This window comes from Terrapene carolina, unplaced genomic scaffold (assembly GCF_002925995.2).
Source record: "Terrapene carolina triunguis isolate 2854851 unplaced genomic scaffold, T_m_triunguis-2.0 Scaffold714, whole genome shotgun sequence".
Lineage (NCBI taxonomy): Eukaryota > Metazoa > Chordata > Testudines > Emydidae > Terrapene > Terrapene triunguis.
Window position 1 is genome coordinate 14,100,498 of NW_020665065.1, and position 18,944 is coordinate 14,119,441.

An 18,944-nucleotide genomic window follows, 5' to 3' on the forward strand; every position below is an offset into this window, starting at 1 on the left:
GAAGCTGAGAATTCACTGCTGGGATTGAAAGCGATCAGAAAGTGACAGTGTTTACCCCTCCCTGCAAGCTGAAATTTCAGCATCGACCGGAGATTTCAATTCAGCAGCGGTTATGCAACTACTATCAGCAGTGCCTCACGTGAGGTTACTAGCCCTCCGATCTTCTATCTACAGGGTGTTACATAATACAGAGCAGCTCTGTGTATGTTGGGAGAGAGATCCAACCCAGGCTTATATTCAGGACAATGAGTTACTGTTTCACTATCCACATTTATCATGGAAACATTGATAAAATTTGTCCAGTTCCCTGCTGTTATCTTGCAGGTTGTCAGAGATGCTGGCACCCCACCCTTGGGGGGCACAGAATGGGATGTTTCAGGAAACACTTCCTGCTTGGAACAACAGGTCATAAGCCATCCTTTGAAGCAAAAAATTAAATGAAAAAAAGGCTAAGAGCCTCAAAAGCCAAATTGCATAAAAACTCCTATCACAGTTCTGGTAACTGGCAGTGGGCGTGGCTAGAAACATCCTATCAGCATGGATAGTATGTTGTTGAAGCAGAGCCCTGCCCTGCTAAACAGACTCCGTAGTAAAGAGCCATGGTCTACATAACTGCAGTGAATTTTTCCAAGGCCCTTTCAGCCTGGGATAAAGCCCACCACCCACTTCCAATTTACAGATAGCACCTGTAGGTGCTGCCATCCACAAACAATTAGACTGAACTCTACCAAGTTATGGGATTGTTGCTGACGGCAATTAGTGCTCAAAACACCATTAACTTATCAGGGTTTTGTTTTTCCCGGTCTAGGATTTACTTTGATTTTCCTGAATCTTCCCAGATTCTGTAAAAAGCAACAGAGGGTCCCTCTGTTGCTTTTTACAGATTCAGACTAACATGGCTACCCCTCGGATACTTCCCAGATTCTGTGCCTTTTGTGGGTCCTTCTGTGTGGGACCATTGAGGTATTGTTGTACGGCACCTATAAAGGTTCAAATTAGGTGGCTGGTTATGTTAGATACACTTTCTGGTATGTTAGCTATGAAAGCACATCGCTCAGTGGCTGCATTGTAAAATGAATGGTGCCCATTTCTGTAAGCAGATTTCCTCCAGTGCAATACAATTTGCAATTGCCATTTCCATTATATTTTACAAGTGAATGGAGAAGACGCCTGAAATAAAACATTTTTAAAAGCATTGCAAAACTATTTCCGAGACCCATGCTCCTTGGGCAGCTTGTTACTGTGTAGCGATTCACTGACAGCTCTCAGCGTCTCACCACACAGTTCTAACGATTTCCTTGAAATAAGAATATAAGCAAGTTCTCAAGAAAACGTTCAGAACTTTCAGGAATATGTTGAACAATCCTGGTGCTTGGTTTGTTTCCCAAATGGTGCCGAACTGCTCTTTGAAAAACTGGTACTTAATGGTTATCCTTAGCGGTGGAGTATGGGAATAAACTGAGTCCTGAGGGCTGGACTTGAAGGAGCTGATGATGCTTTCAGGACCACATCGAAACAAATATTTAGCATGCAACAGAAGAGTAAATTTGAAAGGCCAAGTCCCAATATGAATTAACCCCCAGGTCACTATGGCATTAAGTCCTGGGACAGTGAGCAGAGACAAAAACAGCAACTGTGGATTCATTCATTGTACCAGCACAGTCACCACTTTATTGTGCAAAGAGGAAAATGAACTAACTTTTTTCAGACACCCACAATACACAGCTATAAAGTCTCATGATATTTTCACTAAAACAGTTGTTGCTGGTTAAAAATTAGTGTTTTCCTTACAACCACAGAATAAGCCCTGGTAGTGAAACAGAAAACCAGGTATATATAATAAGGAACAGAATGAAGCATAACTACCGAAAGAGCCATTAACCCCATGCCCTCTTTCACCATTCTCTCAACCATGATGCAATTCTCTCTGAGCCTGGCACACTGAAATAGTAGAATGTCCCTGGAAGGAATTTTAGATCTGGTTAAAAGAACTAGATCGACACAGTCTAAAAGGACACATGACTCTCTCAACGGTCCAAGTACTGACCTGCTGTGATCAGAGATGTGACTCAGTTGCTTAGTTCAGATCAAGATCTGAATCCAAACTTCTCAAAAGCCTGGGGATATCTGGATTTGGTAGTCCAGTTCAACTCATGCAGGGACCTTCTAACACTGCTAGCCTGGCTTGTGAAATTCAGATTTGGATATTAGAGCTGGCGAGAGCCCTCAAACTGTTATGCTTATAAGAAGCCGGGATAAAAATGTTATTACAGCAAATCAACCAGAAAACAGAAATGAGTTGTTCTGTACTGAGTGCCGTATGGCATTTTACATATAATTAGATAAGGACTTTGGCTGTGCATTTTATAACCCACCCCCCAGCTCCTGACAGAACTCCTCACAGATAAACAGCTCAATCATGATGCTCTTGGCTGTCATTTTATAAAATGTATCTATGGCTTCAGAGGAATAGGATTTTAATAAGAATGATTCTGATTTCAAATTTAAGAAAACAAAGATTTAATTTTGTTCCATCCGTTCAACTTCCTTTATAGTTCAAACTGAAAATCAATACGATTAGCAAAAGTGCAACTGTAATGCTTTTCTGTAAAGAGCAGCTGTGTTATACTTCTTTCAGTGCATAAACCCTTTTATAAAGGAATTTGCTTCAAGCAGTAAATCTAAATTCTCCGGTGTGAATGAAGCCGACCAGATATCCTTCAAACACTTTCCAGATCATACCAAATCTCATAACAATTCAATGCTCTTTTCTTTACAGGTAAGACAACAACCCTGTGTATACTAATGCTTTCTGTAGGCAAACTCAACCTCTTACATTAACACATACACCAGGCCTGCAGATATTTTTCCTTGAAGTATTTTAGGCTTCCAGAGAGACAGAAGTATTAGACAGATTCCCAAGTGCTTTTAGTAAATGCCATTTATCTACTGCAGGGCCACACACAGAATTGTACCCTTCAGACAGAATGGTTTCTCCAAGAGAGCAGTAAAAATGCTGCCTCCCAAAGATCTTCGTACTCCAGATTTGCCAAAAAGCACGTCTTCATCTTAGTTTCTACCCTGCTTCTGTCCACCAGTCCATCCATCAGTAAAGTGGCTGCAGATTGGTGAAGAAGCCAGCCAGTCATCTTGTCTAGTTTCAGACTCTTTGGGACTAGAATATTTTCACCCCAGAGGCTTAAGTGAAGCACATTAGCTGCAACTCGAGCAGACAGTCTCTGAAACGAGAAATGAAAGATCAGCTGAACGCTGTGAAAGGTGTTAGAACAGACACGTAAGATGTATACTATTGAAATGCTCCCAAACATCTCATCTCACAGAACATTCACTTCTAATTGAAAGGTTTTTTGGGGCTGTTGCTGTCCGGCTACTATACTTGAGCTCCCAATTCACTCAAGTTCCATTACATGCCACCCTTTCACCATATAACTTCGCTGTAATATGCAAAAAAGTGTCAGGTACCAAGTTCTTTATATTGCATCACACTTTCATTGAAGTCCTGCGATAGCTTTCTATTATTACCACCAACACAGCACTTGGGAGCCCTAGTCATGATCAAGGACCCCATTGCGCTAGGCACTGTACAACCATTTTATCACAATACTCTCAGGAAAGTGACTGCTACGCAACTGACACCCTGTTAAAACCCCACTCACGACAATAGCCGCAAGGTCTCTCACCTTGTTGGGATCCCGCTGAAGTAGCATCTTTACCACCTGCTTCACATCGAAGGGCACGGTATCTGGCAGTGCTGGGAGCTGGTCTTCTTGGTAGCTTCTACTTTCCAGAGAGGACCTTCCTTGGCCATAGAAAGGATTACACAGTCCAAGGATTTCATACGCTATCGCCCCAACTGCCCATGCGTCTGCTTTACTGTAGTCAATCAGGACACCTGGACCTGGTATTGCTGTGACCACCTGCATCAGAGAGACCATAGGAAATATATGGGAAGGTAGAAATACACAGCAGAAGTTCGTTTAACCTTTTGATAAATCTACTTCTATCCATCAGGTCAGCATTCCCATGGTCATGAACTCAGTTCTTACCTCTGACTAAAGCTTGCACCCAGTTTAATATTTATAGGGATATATTACTTGGGCAGCTGAAGAGGGACTCCAGATAGTGGCCTTATAAAGGGAGCATGTGTTCCATTTCACACAGCATGAAAGCCAAAAGTATCCCTGCCCAGTATACCGGTGCCAGGCGAGGGATCCCTTACCATATGTTAAGACTACTGGTAACGGGGGGAGTTATCAAACTAGTAGTTATTCCTCTGCATCCTCTGCATCCACCCAGAGGATGCAGAGGAATAACTACTAGTTTGATAATACTGCAAGAATTGCTACACAGATGCTGTGTGGGAGAACTCATTGTTCTGAGACCCTTGTAAAAGCTAAGCAGAAGAGGGCATACGAATGGAAGGCAGCCAAATTTGGAATTTCGTACTTTTATGTGTAAGACCAACTACCACCTTATAATACCGATTTTTTCCCCCATTTTCAGTTGCTCAAGATACCAATGAGAGATTGACCAGCGCAGAGTTCTGTAATGGTGTTCTCTTGATGAATTCAACATCAGATGTGGTCGCCCCATCTCAAAAAAGATATATTGGACTTGGAAAAGGTTCAGAAAAGGGCAACAAAAATGATTAGGGGTATGGAACAGCTGCCGTATGAGGAGAGATTAATAAGACTGGGACTTTTCAGCTTGGAAAAGAGAGGATTAAGGGGGAGATATGATAGAGATCTATAAAATCATGACTGGCGTGGAGAAAGTAAATAAGGAAGTGTTATTTATTCCTTCTCATAACATAAGAACTAGGGGCCACCAAATGAAATTAATAGGCAGCAAGTTTAAAACAAACAAAAGAAAGTATTTTTTCATATAACGCACAGTCAACCTGTGGAACTCCTTGCCAGAGGACATTGTGAAGACCAAGACTATAACAGGGTTCCAAAAAGAACTAGATAAGTTCCTGGAGGATAGGTCCATCAATGGCTGTTAGCCAGGATGGGCAGGGACGATGTCCCTAGCCTCTGTTTGCCAGAAGCTGGGAATGGGCAACAGGGGATGGATCACTTGATGATTCCTGTTCTGTTCACTCCCTCTGGGGCACCTGGCACTGGCCACTGTCGGAAGACAGGATACTGGGCTAGATGGACCATTGTCTGACCCAGTGTGCCCATTCTGATGTTCTTATCAGAGACATTTAACCACACGGTAGTGCCAATTAACCAGACCATGAATCCTCTAAGCAATGCTATTGGAGATGGCACTCCATGGCAGGAAGTTCTGTGGGGAGATAAACTAGACAGACAATGCCACACCCACAACAACCTGTAGCAGCCAACATAGCAAGTTAGTAGGCATAGTATTAGGCAAGAATGGCAAGATAACCAATAATGAAAAGGCTTTTACCAAGTATTGACTAATATGGATGTGTTTGAATGGCATTCAAATTTCTCATCTTGTGGTGGGAAGGTATATAGGGCAAAGGGGAAGGTTTGGTGTTCCCCAAATCCATTACTTTGGACCTAATCCTGCTCCTATTTATGTTAATGGACTTTACTGGATCCTATACTTCCAACAGCACTACACATATGTAACTACCTAATACAGGCTATAATTAGTTACTGAGACTCATACGCATGAGGAATTACCTCAGGTGCCATAAGACAGCCGTTGCCTCCCCGATCCACATACCAGCTGGTGAAAGGCAATCTCAAGCCAATATTTTCATCTGCCAAACAGCAACCAAAGTCTGTGATCACCAGCCAGGGACAGCCAGCTGTAAACATCACAGGTTAACAAAGTTAGCACCCAATTGAGATGCGCATACTTGGCCATATTAGATACCACACATCATATTAGAAAACTGACTATTAATCAGCACAAGCAGTCTCATTCCTTACAGGAATCTATATTACTACAGACCATTTCTGCATCTCCTCTCTTCAGTATTACAAGTTAGAACACTGGTGACATATGTAAAGTAAAACGTTTGCCCATTTCTCTGTATAAGGAATTAGTTATCCATTCAGAGTTTTCACAGACGCCTCAGTGAGTCTCCCAAATTCTGCAGCCTGGGACCCACACTCCACACATACTTTCAGTTTCTGAGGCTGCATGAAGCAAAACACTCTTGTTCATTTAAACAGCTTCCATTGTAACTTGGACACCTAGTGAGTGAGGTATAGTACAAATGTACAGCTGAGATGGGCAGAACGGAAGCATATTCCTACATACAAAATGCAGTGTAAGAATTAGAGCTGCTGCTGAGTGATAAGAGAAAAGAGACGGGTGTGCCAGGTCTGACTGAGTCCCACTCTGACTTCAGAGAAGATACACAAGGTTAAGAATTAATCAGGGATGGAAGGAATCTTTGGTACTTTTTTTTTTAAATCTGTAGCAGATACAGAGTCAGCGAGCTGGCAAATGTTTGAGCTAGTTAATGGTTACTCTCCTGATGACAAGTCAAACATTGCAAAACAGAACAATTGATTTCCAGAGACTGAAGTTTTAATCATTACCATCTGCATTCAGTATAGTTTTAACAAGGCTTCAAGAAAACGAAACCTATGTTAGTAGGGCCTCTAAAAATCTTCTACAGCAGCTACAGCAGGATTTTTAATTACACAGATCTAGGCACTCACTAGTTCGTTTGAATCTCAGTCACACTGAAACAGTGCTCAGGTAATTCACATTTCAGTTAAAGAGAGTGACACCAAAACAACAAAATGTTGTTCCCTCTGGTCTCAGCTAATGTTTAATGATCCGAAGGTACAATATCATTAACCTATCTCTGCTGTGGGATTTTAGAAATTGCTCAGTGCTGCCTGGCAAGTTACGATGACAGAGACCATGGGCATGGAGCTAATGCATCATAAATGTTGCAGTGCAGGCTAGTGCATACCCTTCTGCTCTCTGTTTAAGCAGTCATTCACTTAGTAATTTTTGCAACATATCTTGTTAACAGTGCTTTGTCCTTATATAGCACCTTTCATCTGATGATCTCTAAGCATGTAACAGACACTGAACAAACGTCATAACACCCCCGTGAGGCTGGGAAGAATTATCTCCATTTTACTGATGGGAAAACTGAGGCACAGAGAGGATAAGTGACTTTCCCGTATGTCACAACAGCAGCATGTGGTAGTGCCAAGAACAGAACCTAGGAGTCTCGACTCCCCCTAAACAAAGGCTGTAACATCTAGGCTCACTTCCTTCCCCATTAAACACCATGGATGTGATTTGCAAACCATCTAAGGCTATGTCTACACTACCGCGGGATCTGATGCACTGTGAGTCAATTTAGCGGGTCTAGTGAAGACCCACTGAATCAATGGCAGAACTCTCTCCGGTCGATCCCTTTACTCCACCAAGAATGAGAGGAGTAAGGTAATTCGCGGTGTAGACACCGCAGTAAGTCGACCTAAGCTACATTGACTCCAGCTACGTTATTCACATAGCTAGAGTTGTGTAACTTAAGTTGACTTACCACAGTAGTGTAGACATAGCCTAAGTGACTTAGTAGCACAAGTCCCATTACAAGTCAAATTACTTTTGTAAACTCCCTATTCATCTCCAGCTGGACTCAGCAAGCTACATACCAGAATCCAATTCAACTAGGATATTGTCAGATTTTAAATCTCTGTGTGCTATTCCATGTCGAACAAGGTGATCCACTCCTTCTAGTAACTGTAAGATCATCAAGGTGCTGAGGTGAGCATCTGAATTCCTCTCGCTCAAGTACTGGCGCAGGGTGCATGGATAACTAGACAGATTGAGAAAGACAATATTTGATTCAGTATTCTACTGCTGTAAAGCAAATATTCAGTTCAACATTAGTGGCACCTGCCTGGAGATACTTCACTGTTACATTTACTAACTTCTCTCTAAACATCCCAAATTCCTTAACCAACCCCAATCCCTCCTCATCCCCAGTACACAAAAACATCTGCTCATGTTTTGCCACATGGCATACTATCTGAAATCTGGCATCTCCATCAAGGCTTCCATACTTCTAGAACTGGAAATAAAAGCATCCTCTCTAAAAGTAGGAGGCTCACAGGGTGTACAATGAGATTTCTTAGGTATTTTATTTGCAAAGGGTTCTTCTGTATCCTCCTTTGTATTCTGAAGGAAAGAGAGGGAAGTGTGTTATTACAGAATGGACAGACTTGGTGGGAAGGGATATGATTCAGAGAAGGGAGAGTTTTTCTGGAGCCAGGTTGGTCAAAATAGCAAAAAGTGGGGGAAATGGAGATATCCCCCTACAAAGCGTTTTATAAAAATGGAGGGATAATTTGGAGCCTAATGGTTGTGTCTCAACTGAAAAGCAACAGCTGATCAGAAAGAAAGAGAAAGCCCAGAGTTACTGGGTCCCGATGAGTCACTTTTGCTTTAACTTTGCCTTCATGTGCAGCTGAGAAGGTAGTGTTGGAGAACCAGAATATCTGAAAAGTGTTTGAAGTTTCTAAAATGAGTTAATTAAAGTAATTCTTAAAAAGAGCAATTAGCCTTCATTGTTTGACAAGAGTTAAAACCTCAGGAACGGGGAAAGATCACAGGATATTTCTTAAAGGGTGCTTTGATCCGCGGCAATGAGCCAGGCCAAGACTTCACAAGGCCTTGTGGTGCCTATCCGGCAGCTGTGGACTACAGAGCCTCGCAGCACAGTCACACTCGAAATCCGAGTAATTTACAAAACTCATCTCTACCTACTTCTTCATCACTAAGAAGAGCGTGCGGCTGTGACCGATCCCACTGGGGTTCAGACTTAATGGGAGAACATCTGGATAGTCCACATATGCTCCAGGTAGCAGAGGAACTGAGGATGTAAAAGCTCGGATCACCTGGATTATATTCGGATGAGGTTCCAACCTCTTCTTCCCAAAGACAGGTCTCCTGTTTCAATATAATTTGTGTATCACATTAGACAAAGAAATTAAAACCCAACAGCTATGGTAGGATGGTGAATTACAGACACTTTCATTTTTGGTATTCTTACTAAAATCATATTTTCATTAATATAGCACTTTTCCTCCTAAAGGATCCCAAAGCAGTTTATAATCTCACTCATTCTAAAACAAACAACGTTGGCAAAAACAACAAGGAGTCTGGTGGCACCTTAAAGACTAACAGATTTATTTGGGCATAAGCTTTCGTGGGTAAAAACCTCACTTTTTCAGAAGCAAGTTACAGTTAAGGTTAGAAAGTGCAGTTCAAAACAAGATGTACCTTAAAAGTGTCTGTAAAAAATACTCAACCACTCTCAAACATGAAAAGCTCTGGATACCACAAGTTTACAAACAATTCGAACAATTGTTCAACAGAAACTTTCCTAACCAAGCCCCCAATTCTGCAAACTAATCCATACAGGCAGGTTCCTGCACTCACATGAAATCCCACTGACTTCAACAGGGGTCCACAAAGTAGACTCATTGCCTATATAGAGTCCCATTGAGATAAACAGCGCTCCATACAGACACCGGCATTTGCCGGCATGACTCAGACTTCTTGCAAATCCCCACTCCTATTGTTATTAGTGGGCAATCCACTGCAGATCAAGGATAGTCAATGGACTCTAGCTTTATAGACCTAACCCACTGACCATAATTAAAACTATAATTTGGCTCTTTCCACCAAATGTATTAGATTCCCTTGCTCTAATAACCCAAACCAATCAACCTCTATTTTCTACAAGGTGCAGTTTAACGTTACACCAGTAGAGGGCATTCAAAACATTTATTTTATTGGCTATTTAAAAAAAGGATTACATTGAGAAAACAGAATTTTCCACAAATTTGATTGCTGAACATGAGCCAACAGTTGCCTACATTAGAAAATAAGCCCCACCGAGAATGATTAAAAACAAAATGTAACCCTTCATTTTACTCCAAAATAACCCTTTAAGTGCTAGTGTTCTAAATTATTAACAGAGGAGAAGAGTTAGTGAAAGAGACCTGACTCTCAATAAGATTAAGGAGAAAACTAGGACTGGCTTTGGAAAAAAAAAAATGAATTTATTACTGGAAGCCCATCAAGATCAAGGGGATACCAAACCAGGAAATCTATTCTTTGATGCACACAGTAAGTGCCCATTAAAATGAATGAAAGTTATGCTCATGTATCTAGAGCAAAACAGACCTCTCTTTCCTCTCATCCCCTGAATGCAAAATATCTGTCTGGTTTGTCCGTTACACTCCTAGGCTAGCTACATACCTATCAGTGTTTATTATTTATTTGTACTGGCAGCAGAGGTGTATTTGAAATTTAAAACAGATGATCTGGATTCTGGACTACATTGTTTAAACTGGGGGAAAAAAAGCTTTTTTAAAAGGACACCGATTAAAAAACAACAACACCACTTTCCTGTGTTCACATCTTAGATGACAAAACTGAAAGAGTTTTAAAATTCTAATTTACTTTCCCGTATTTATTTACTTTTCTCTTCGTTCAGTATGTGAAAACAGAGTAAGCCATTTTCACTTTTGTTTCTGGTCAGTATTGAGTAAACTTCATTGACATGTTGTTGTTATTATTAATTACCGGTACTACCGCAGCACCTAGGGGCCCCACTCCCAGGCCAGAACCCCATTATGCTAGGCGCTGTACAAACGAAGAACAAACTGATATGGTGGTATTCTCTCCTCCAAATCACTATGAACTAATTCTCCAAAACCGTGTACTTCCAGAGGTGCCATCATTTAGTTGAAATGTACAACAGAGGTCCTGACCACTTGTGGTCACTAATAATTCCATGGCCTTTTTTCTTTTTTTTTGGCAAGTATAGAAGAGTTAGAAGAGTCAACCCCAGTATTCCGGCCACATATTGTACACATATTGTACAAACATACAAGTACAATGAGGAAAATATGTAAGCCACATTGGGATTTGGATGAAAGGTGCCTCGGATCCTGAATGTATCAGTACTGTTCCATCTTTTGGGGGGATTTTAGTGATGGCAATCGCTACTGCAGGGAAACACAGCACCCTGAACTCAGGTCTTGATAGGCATGCGAAAGGGGACGTTGATTTTCCAATTTTTTGTATCTGAAATTTATGGACTTCACAGCTTCTTATAATAAACTTGTGTTCTTAAAACATGCTAATAAAGGCTCTCTGATCACCTTTAAGGACCAATAAAAGCATCTACTAATAAAACATACCTGTGGCAAGCAACAGCTCCGTATTCCCCAGATAAGGCAGAACCACTCGCCGGAACGAGTTCCTGTCTCATGGTGCTGAGGATAGCTTCACTTGAAGAACCAGCCTACAACAGCAGTTACATAGAACATTGTATTCAAACCTGAGCTTTAAAATCATCCAATCTGAATACCAAAACTGGAAGCAGATGCTAAGTAAATTCAGACTAGAAATAAGGGGTAATTTTTAACAGCGCGGGTGTAGTGGGTTCCTCATCATTTGAAATTTTCAGAATAAAGCTGGATGTCTTTCTAAAAAATATATGCTAGCTCAGCTACAAGATACGGGTTTGATTCAGGAATTACTGATCGAAATTCTATGGCCTTTGTTATGCTGGAAGTCAGAATAGATGATCATAATGGTCCATTCCGGGTTTAAAAAAAAAAAAAAATCTATGAATCCCAACAGATTTAAGGAATCATTAGTTTGGAAGACTCCTCATGCACAGGCAGCGACTCTGTGGGTGCTCCAGCAACCATGGGAAAAAAATGGTGGACGCTTAGTACCCACCAGCAGCTCCCCTATCAATGCCTCTCTTCCTCCCCAGTGCCTCCTGTCCATCGGTGGGCCCCGCCGATCAGCGCCTACCTCTCCCTTCCTGTACCTGCTGCCTGCCACGGATCAGCTGTTTCACGGCATCAGGAGGCGCTGGAGGGAGGGGGCAGGAGCGAGGGCACAGCGTGCTCGGGGGAGGGGGGCGGAACTTGGTGGGGGAAGTGGTAGGACGGGAAGAGGTGGGGTGGGGGCGGAGCAGGGGTGGGAAGAAGCAGGGCCGCTGTGGGGCATTGGGGGAAGGGGTGGAGTGGGGATGGGGCCTGGGGAGCACCCCCGGCAGATTAGAAACTCGGTGCCTATGTCCTCATGTTCAGTTGTTTGCAGACTGGAATGGATACAGTGAATTTTCCATAGAGTAAAGAATGATAGCTCTCTGAGTCTCTGGGATAGTTACTTTGGGATATGGCTGATCACAGAATCATCTGGGCTGGAAGAAACTTATGAAAAGAGATCTGGTCTGCCCACCTAATTGTGCGGGGCCTCCAGTGGGTAATTTAGCTATCCAGCTTCCATGAAGTATTACTGGTTTCATACCTAAAATGTCCCCAGCAAATGGACATCTACGTTTTATCCTTGAGTATCTCGAAAAGCAGTGATTCCTCAAACTTCTTTAGCAGTGTTTTTCCATTTCCTGCTAGTTCTTAACGTTTCGCCCAGTTTCTCTTAATATTAAACATAATATTTTTTCCCAGACAACACTGTCAATATTGTCAAGAAGCAATAGACAAACCAGCAGTGACACACAAATGTCATGCTGATGCTGACTCCCATAGGAAGATTTTTGATGAGCATTACCTCGCTGAGTGACTGTTCATTAACAATCTGTGTTTCCATTGCTATATATCAACAACTTTGTTCCAATGTACTAATCGGGCACAAAATAATTAGAGCTTTCAACACATCGGTGGTAAACATTTCACTCAGACTTCGCAAGCGTCAAACAGGAAGTCTAAAGACTAACTCCTTACCGAAATGTTCCACATCATTTTGATGGCTAATGGGAAAGCAGCTCTTTGCGGGTTTGTTTGTATAGGTTTCGCTTCTGCAGCCTGGATAACTGAGCCGTGATCCCACTGTGGATCTGGACTCTTCCCTTCTAAAGGCTTGCTGTCTTCACTGCTTTGGTAGTTGGAAGACAAAGGAATAGCTGCTTCATATACAGCAGCACTGCACCCTTTCCCAATGGGCTGCCCAATAAGGTACTCTTCTAGTTTGAAGCCCTGCCAGCGGAAAGCGCTCAGTGGATCTTTCAGTGGCTTGTTCTTTCTGATAAATATGGTCTGAAAGGAAAGTGAAAAATCACTCAATTATTCAACACTTTAAAAAACAGAGAACTACTTTGCTATGGTATGTGCTCCAGGGTGTGCATACAAGTATATATACCACATGGCCAGCACAGTCGGCATTTGAAAGCTTTATATCTTCTATTGTGTTAAACTACAATCCAGTTGGGCACTTACAAAACACATGGTGGATCCAATTTACAAACTCACGTCATCCAAATTCTGCATGTGCATGCTTCAGATTGGAATATAGGCACATAAAGCATATAATACTTTGTGCTTCTGTAGCACCCTTTATCTGAGGATCTCAAAGCATTGTATAAATATTAAGCCTCAAAGCAGCATAAGGTAAGTAAATTATTATCCATACCCTACAAGTGAAGGGAGAACAGCCAGGTTCACACTAGAAACTTTTGCTGGCAGAGCAATGTCAGTTAGGGATGAAATATTTTTTGCAACTTTCTCTGCCCGCAAAAGCCTCGCTGTAGACACAGCTATACCAATATAAAAAGTGCTTTTGCCAGTATCACTCATATTGCTTGCCAAACTGATAAGTTGTGCCGAGAAAAGCTCTTTGCAGGTACAGGCTGTGTCTACACTGCGAAGGTTTTGAGGGTATAGTTATCCAACAAGTTTTTATTTAAGGTGTTTTTCAACCAGTACTACCGACAAATAAATGTGTTTGAACAGAAGAGGGAAAAGAAAAACATTTCATTCATCTACAACATAAGCAAATAAAGTCTGCAGAGAAAGGTCTGGCCAGCTTCTATAACAGGGATTTTTATTGTGCTTCACTACCTCTCTGAATGAATAAAATGTTTAAAAATAAAACCTAGTTAAGAACAATGACAGATAGAATGCCAATGCCCTAAAGCTTTCATGGCAGGAGAAAATGATAGTTGGTTAGAGGAGAGAATCAATGCGGGGGAAATGTTTGGGGGTTGATGGAAAGAGACACAAAGAGGAGAAGAGGAAGAGGACTACGGGATCAGAAATTAAGAATTAAGTCATTGAAGAAACAAGTTGTGATGAAGTGGGAATTTTCTGTAAAGTTTTTATGATGCCTAGGCATGCCTCAGTTTCCCTCTGAGTGTGGCATTGGTACCTGGTGGGTGCAAAAGGGTTAACAAAGCTCCTGGAACAGCACAAGAGACAGAAGATGTGAGTGTGCCACCTTGCTGTCTGGGAGGAATGAATCTAGTCCTTAAAGAACTGGCTCAAACTGATCAAATCAACAGAGGGCCCAGCAAGACAAAGAGATGCCCCAACCACCAAACAATCAACACTTAACAGCAGGAAACCCTGGCAGGCGGGAATTGGGAACTGAGCTGGAGAATAAGGTGTCAGGTGACTGGAAAAACAGGAGCCTGGACTGGGGAGACAAAAGGGGAACAAAGGGAGAGAGCCAGAGGAGTCCATCATAGCTTGGCTGGCTCATCATGGCACTGGTGTGACCAGGGTGAACTATACGGTTTAACTTAATTGCTCTGTGCTAACCTAAGGACTTCCAGATTCTGTAGGACCAGTAAATGGTTACTTGGCTTTGGAAAGGCTTCTTGTGTCTCTGTAAATACTCCCTGAGAGCACTGGGCACTAAAGGGGCACAGTACAGGCCTCCCACAAGTCTGGCTTGGCTGGATTCCCTGCAGGGAGCCAGAGAGAGACAGGGAACACTGGTGCCAAAGGCCCAGTCTTGAAGTCCCTGGGCCTTTCCCTATGGGTCCTTGGGGCCCAGTACACTAATGGGGTCGCTTCCAGGAGACTGAGGCATAGACCAGACCCTACGACAGGGGTATACCTCAGAAAGGAAAGGAAACTAAAACTCCAATCCTGCAATGAGACCTGCACGAGCACAGGAGTTGATATGCAAGGATGTGACTACAATATCAGGGCCCAAGGCCTGGTTTACATTAGGGCTGTCGATTAATCACATTAAAAAATGAATCGCGATTAATCGCACTCAAACAATAGAATACAAATTGAAATTTATTAAATATTTTTGATGTTTTTCTACGTTTTCAAATATGTCTATTTCAATTGCAACACAGAATACAAAGTGTACAGTGCCCACTATATTATTTATTACAAATATTTGAACTGTAAAAAAGAAAAAAGAAATAGTATTTTTCAATTCACCTCATACAAGTACTGTAGTGCAATCTCTTTATCATGAAAGTGCAACTTACAAATATATTTTTGTTAAGTAACTGCCCTCGAAAACAAAACAATGTAAAACTTTAAAGCCTACAAGCTCACTCAGTCCTATTTCTTATTCAGCCAATCGCTAAGAGAAACAAGTTTGTTTACATTTATGGGAGATAATGCTGCCCACTTCTTAATTACAATGTCACCTGAAAGTGAGAACAGGCATTCACATGGCACTGTTGTAGCTGGCATCGCAAAACATTTATGTGCCAGATTCAAATGCCTCTTCATGCTTCGGCCATCGTTCTAGAGGACATGCTTCCATGCTGATGATGCTCCTTAAATAAATAAGTGTTAATTAAATTTGTGACTGAACTGCTTGGGGGAGAATTGTATATCTCCTGCTCTGTTTTACCCGCATTCTGCCATATATTGCATGTTATAGCTGTCTCGGATGATGACCCACCACATGTTGTTCGTTTTAAGAACACTTTCACTGCAAATTTGACAAAATGCAAAGAAGATACCATTGTGAAGCACTCGACCCAAGGTTTAAGAATCTGAAGTACCTTCCAAAATCTGAGAGGGATGAGGTGTGGAGCATGCTTTCAGAAGCCTTAAAAGAGCAACATGCTGATGCAGAAACTACAGAACCCAAACCACCAAAAAAGAAAATCAACCTTCTGCTGGTGGCATTTGACTCAGATGATGAAAATGAACATGAATTGGTCCGCACTGCTTTGGATCGTTATTGAGCAGAACCCGTCATCAGCATGGACGCATGTCCTCTAGAATGGTGGTTGAAGCATCAAGAGATATATGAATCTTTAGCGCATCTGGCATGTAAATATCTTGCGATGCCGGCTACAACAGGGCCGTGCAAACGCCTGTTCTCACTTTCAGGTGACATTGTAAACAAGAAGCAGGCAGCATTATCTTCTGCAAATGTAAACAAATTTGTTGGTCTGAGTGATTGGCTGAACAAGAAGTAGGACTGAGTGGACTTGTAGGCTCTAAAGTTTTACATTGTTTTATTTTGAATGCAGGTTTTTTTTGTACATAATGCTACATTTGTACGTTCAACTTTCATGATAAAGAGATTACACTACAGTACGTGTATTAGGTGAATTGAAAATTACTATTTCTTTTGTTTTTTACAATGCAAATATTTGTAATAAAAATAAATATAAAGTGAGCACTGTACAGTTTGTATTCTGTGTTGTATTTGAAATATATTTGAAAATGTAGAAAACATCCAAAAATATTTAAATAAACTATATTCTATTAATGTTTAATCGCACGTGATTAATTTTTTTAAATGCTTGACAGCCCTAGTTTACATACAAAGTCTCAACAGTTTCACTAAAGCTCTGAAGTTAAACCAATTTAATTAAAGCAACTTTGTGTGTAGACACTCTCATATCAGTTTAACTTAAACTAAATAAAATAAACGGGAAGGTACAGTATTTAAGAAGTCAGGGGGAGAACAAGTTTACAAAATAATGGATGAGGATGGGGTGGGGGCAGCGGTAGAGGAAAAGGAAAACGCCTTGAGGAAGAGAGAAAAGGAGGTTTTATAGAAGTGTATTTAGAGCTGGGGAAAGGTACTGGTCTGATAGCCCGCAAGACTGTCAGTCTCCACTTATCTAGCATGGGCAGCGGCACCAGCATGCCCAAGCCCTAGCGTATAGGGACCCTCACCAGTTCTGGGAGGGCGGGGGTGGAATCTTAGTGCTAAGTCAGTCCTTAGCCCTGTTGCTTGGACCCCCACCCACTTACTATGCTTCTGTGCAAATGGGGCTAGTCCCCCAACACAAGACACATTCCTCCTCTGCCACTGGTACCTCGCCAGGAGACCAACCCCGATGGGATCCCGTGTCTCCCTGGACTGGAGATGCCCAAAGGACTAACTGGGATTTCCTTTTCTGGGACCCACACTCCCTGGGGCTCAGTGTGGGGGGCGTCGGGCTCCTCCACTTGCCAGGACAGTGTCTGTGAGATAACCAGCCCCTGGTCCCCCACACACCCCACAACGGGTCTCCCCGAGACACTGACAGGCAGATCCCTAGGACCCTGTCACCCCCACACCTCGCCAGGCATTTCTCACGAGCTGTGACCTGGGTCCCCCTCCAGGATCCCAGGCGGGGGGGGCAGCCCTGGGGCCAGCCACTTCCCCCAAAGGGGGGGCATTCCTAGGGTCGGCCCCTCTCCCAACACTCTTGGGGGGGGGGGCAGCCTGTGGTCAGCCACTTCCCCCAAAGGGGGGGCATTCCTAGGGTCGGCCCCTCTCCCAACACTCTTGGGGGGGGGCAGCCTGTGGTCAGCCACTTCCCCCAAAGGGGGGGCATTCCTAGGGTCGGCCCCTCTCCCAACACTCTTGGGGGGGGCAGCCTGTGGTCAGCCACTTCCCCAAAAGGGGGGGGCATTCCTAGGGTCTCCCCCAACACTCCCTGGGGGGGCATTGCTGGGGTCGGCCCCTCCCCCAACACTCCCTCGGGGGGGGGTATTCCTAGGGTCGGCCACTTCCTCCAATGGGGGGGCATTGCTAGGGTCTCCCCCAACACTCCCTGGGGGGGGGCATTGCTAGGGTCAGCCCCCCCAACACTCCCTGGCCCCCGGGGTCGGTGCCCAGCAGGACGCAGCCCGGGGGCCCCGTTCGCGGGCCGGTCTCTGCCCCGCTCCCGCACAGGGCCGCGGCCGCACCTGGATGTGGCGGCAGGCGGAGGCGGCCTGTCTCTGCTCCTCCAGCCCCTGCTCCAGCAGCCCCAGCCCCAGCCCGAAGGCCAGGCTCAGCCCCCGGGCGCCCCGCGGGCCCCGCAGCAGCAGCTGCCGCCGGAGCCGCCCCGCCAGCCCGGACACCGACTCGCGGAAGAAGCGGTAGCGGGCCGGCAGCGGCGGCGGCAGCCGAGGGGGCGCGGCGGGCAGCGGCCGGGGCGGCCCCCAGCGCAGGAGCAGCCCCCGGCCCAGCTGCAGCCCACGGCCCAGAGCCTGTCGCAGCGCCATGGCCCCGCTCGGCAGCGCCCGCCTCCGCCTCGGCCCGGCCCTGGGCCCTGGTTACCCGGGGACCCGCCCGCTGTGACGCGTGTGTTACTCTGCGTACGGGTTGTGTGTGGGGTGTGTGTGTCACTGCGGGGAGGATCAGGCACAGGGTGCATGTGTATGTTTCACACTGGGTGCTGGGCGTGGTGTGTGTGTTACTCTGCCTACGGGTTGTGTGTGGTGTGTGTGTCACTGCGGGGAGGATCAGGCACAAGGTGCATGTATGTTTCACACTGGGTGTGGTGTGTGTGTTACTCTGCGTACGGGTTGTGTGTGCTGGGCGTGGTGTGTGTCACTGCATATGGATTGTGTGTGCTGGGCATGGTGTGTGTGTGTTACTCTGAGTACGGGTTGTGTGTGCCAGGCCTGATGCTGTGTGTCACGCTGGGCCTGGGGTGTGTGCTCTGCATCAGGGTGGGTAAAAATCATTGATTTAAAAAAAATTTTTAATTGGATTTTTTTTATTTAAATAGGATTTTTTTGATAAAATGCTTTTTGCGGAAAAAACCTGTCTAAAGATAGTTTTAATTAAGCTACATTATAGCTCAAAGATATCCCATCATGGAATAGGGATTATAAATTCTAATTCTATAGTATGAGACAATATAGTCATGTAATGTTTAAGAAAAGTTTTGTAAATGAGCTCTAATAGTCCATGGATTAGGGACCCGATTTTATGGGGTTTCCACAGGC

The 18,944-nt window shown here is 43.8% G+C and overlaps 1 protein-coding gene across 1 annotated transcript; it reads right to left on the reverse strand.

Moving 5' to 3' along the window:
• Window positions 1-1,640: 1,640 nt before the first annotated feature.
• PINK1 (PTEN induced kinase 1) lies at window positions 1,641-18,240 on the reverse strand. The gene is made up of 8 exons (XM_024208370.3): window positions 17,916-18,240; window positions 12,753-13,064; window positions 11,193-11,296; window positions 8,746-8,928; window positions 7,632-7,795; window positions 5,682-5,809; window positions 3,702-3,938; window positions 1,641-3,239 (listed from the first exon to the last, which is right to left on the reverse strand). The coding sequence occupies exons 1-8, from the start codon at window positions 18,213-18,215 to the stop codon at window positions 2,979-2,981; spliced, it is 1,689 nt and encodes a 562-aa protein (XP_024064138.2). The 5' UTR covers window positions 18,216-18,240; the 3' UTR covers window positions 1,641-2,978.
• Window positions 18,241-18,944: the final 704 nt, after the last annotated feature.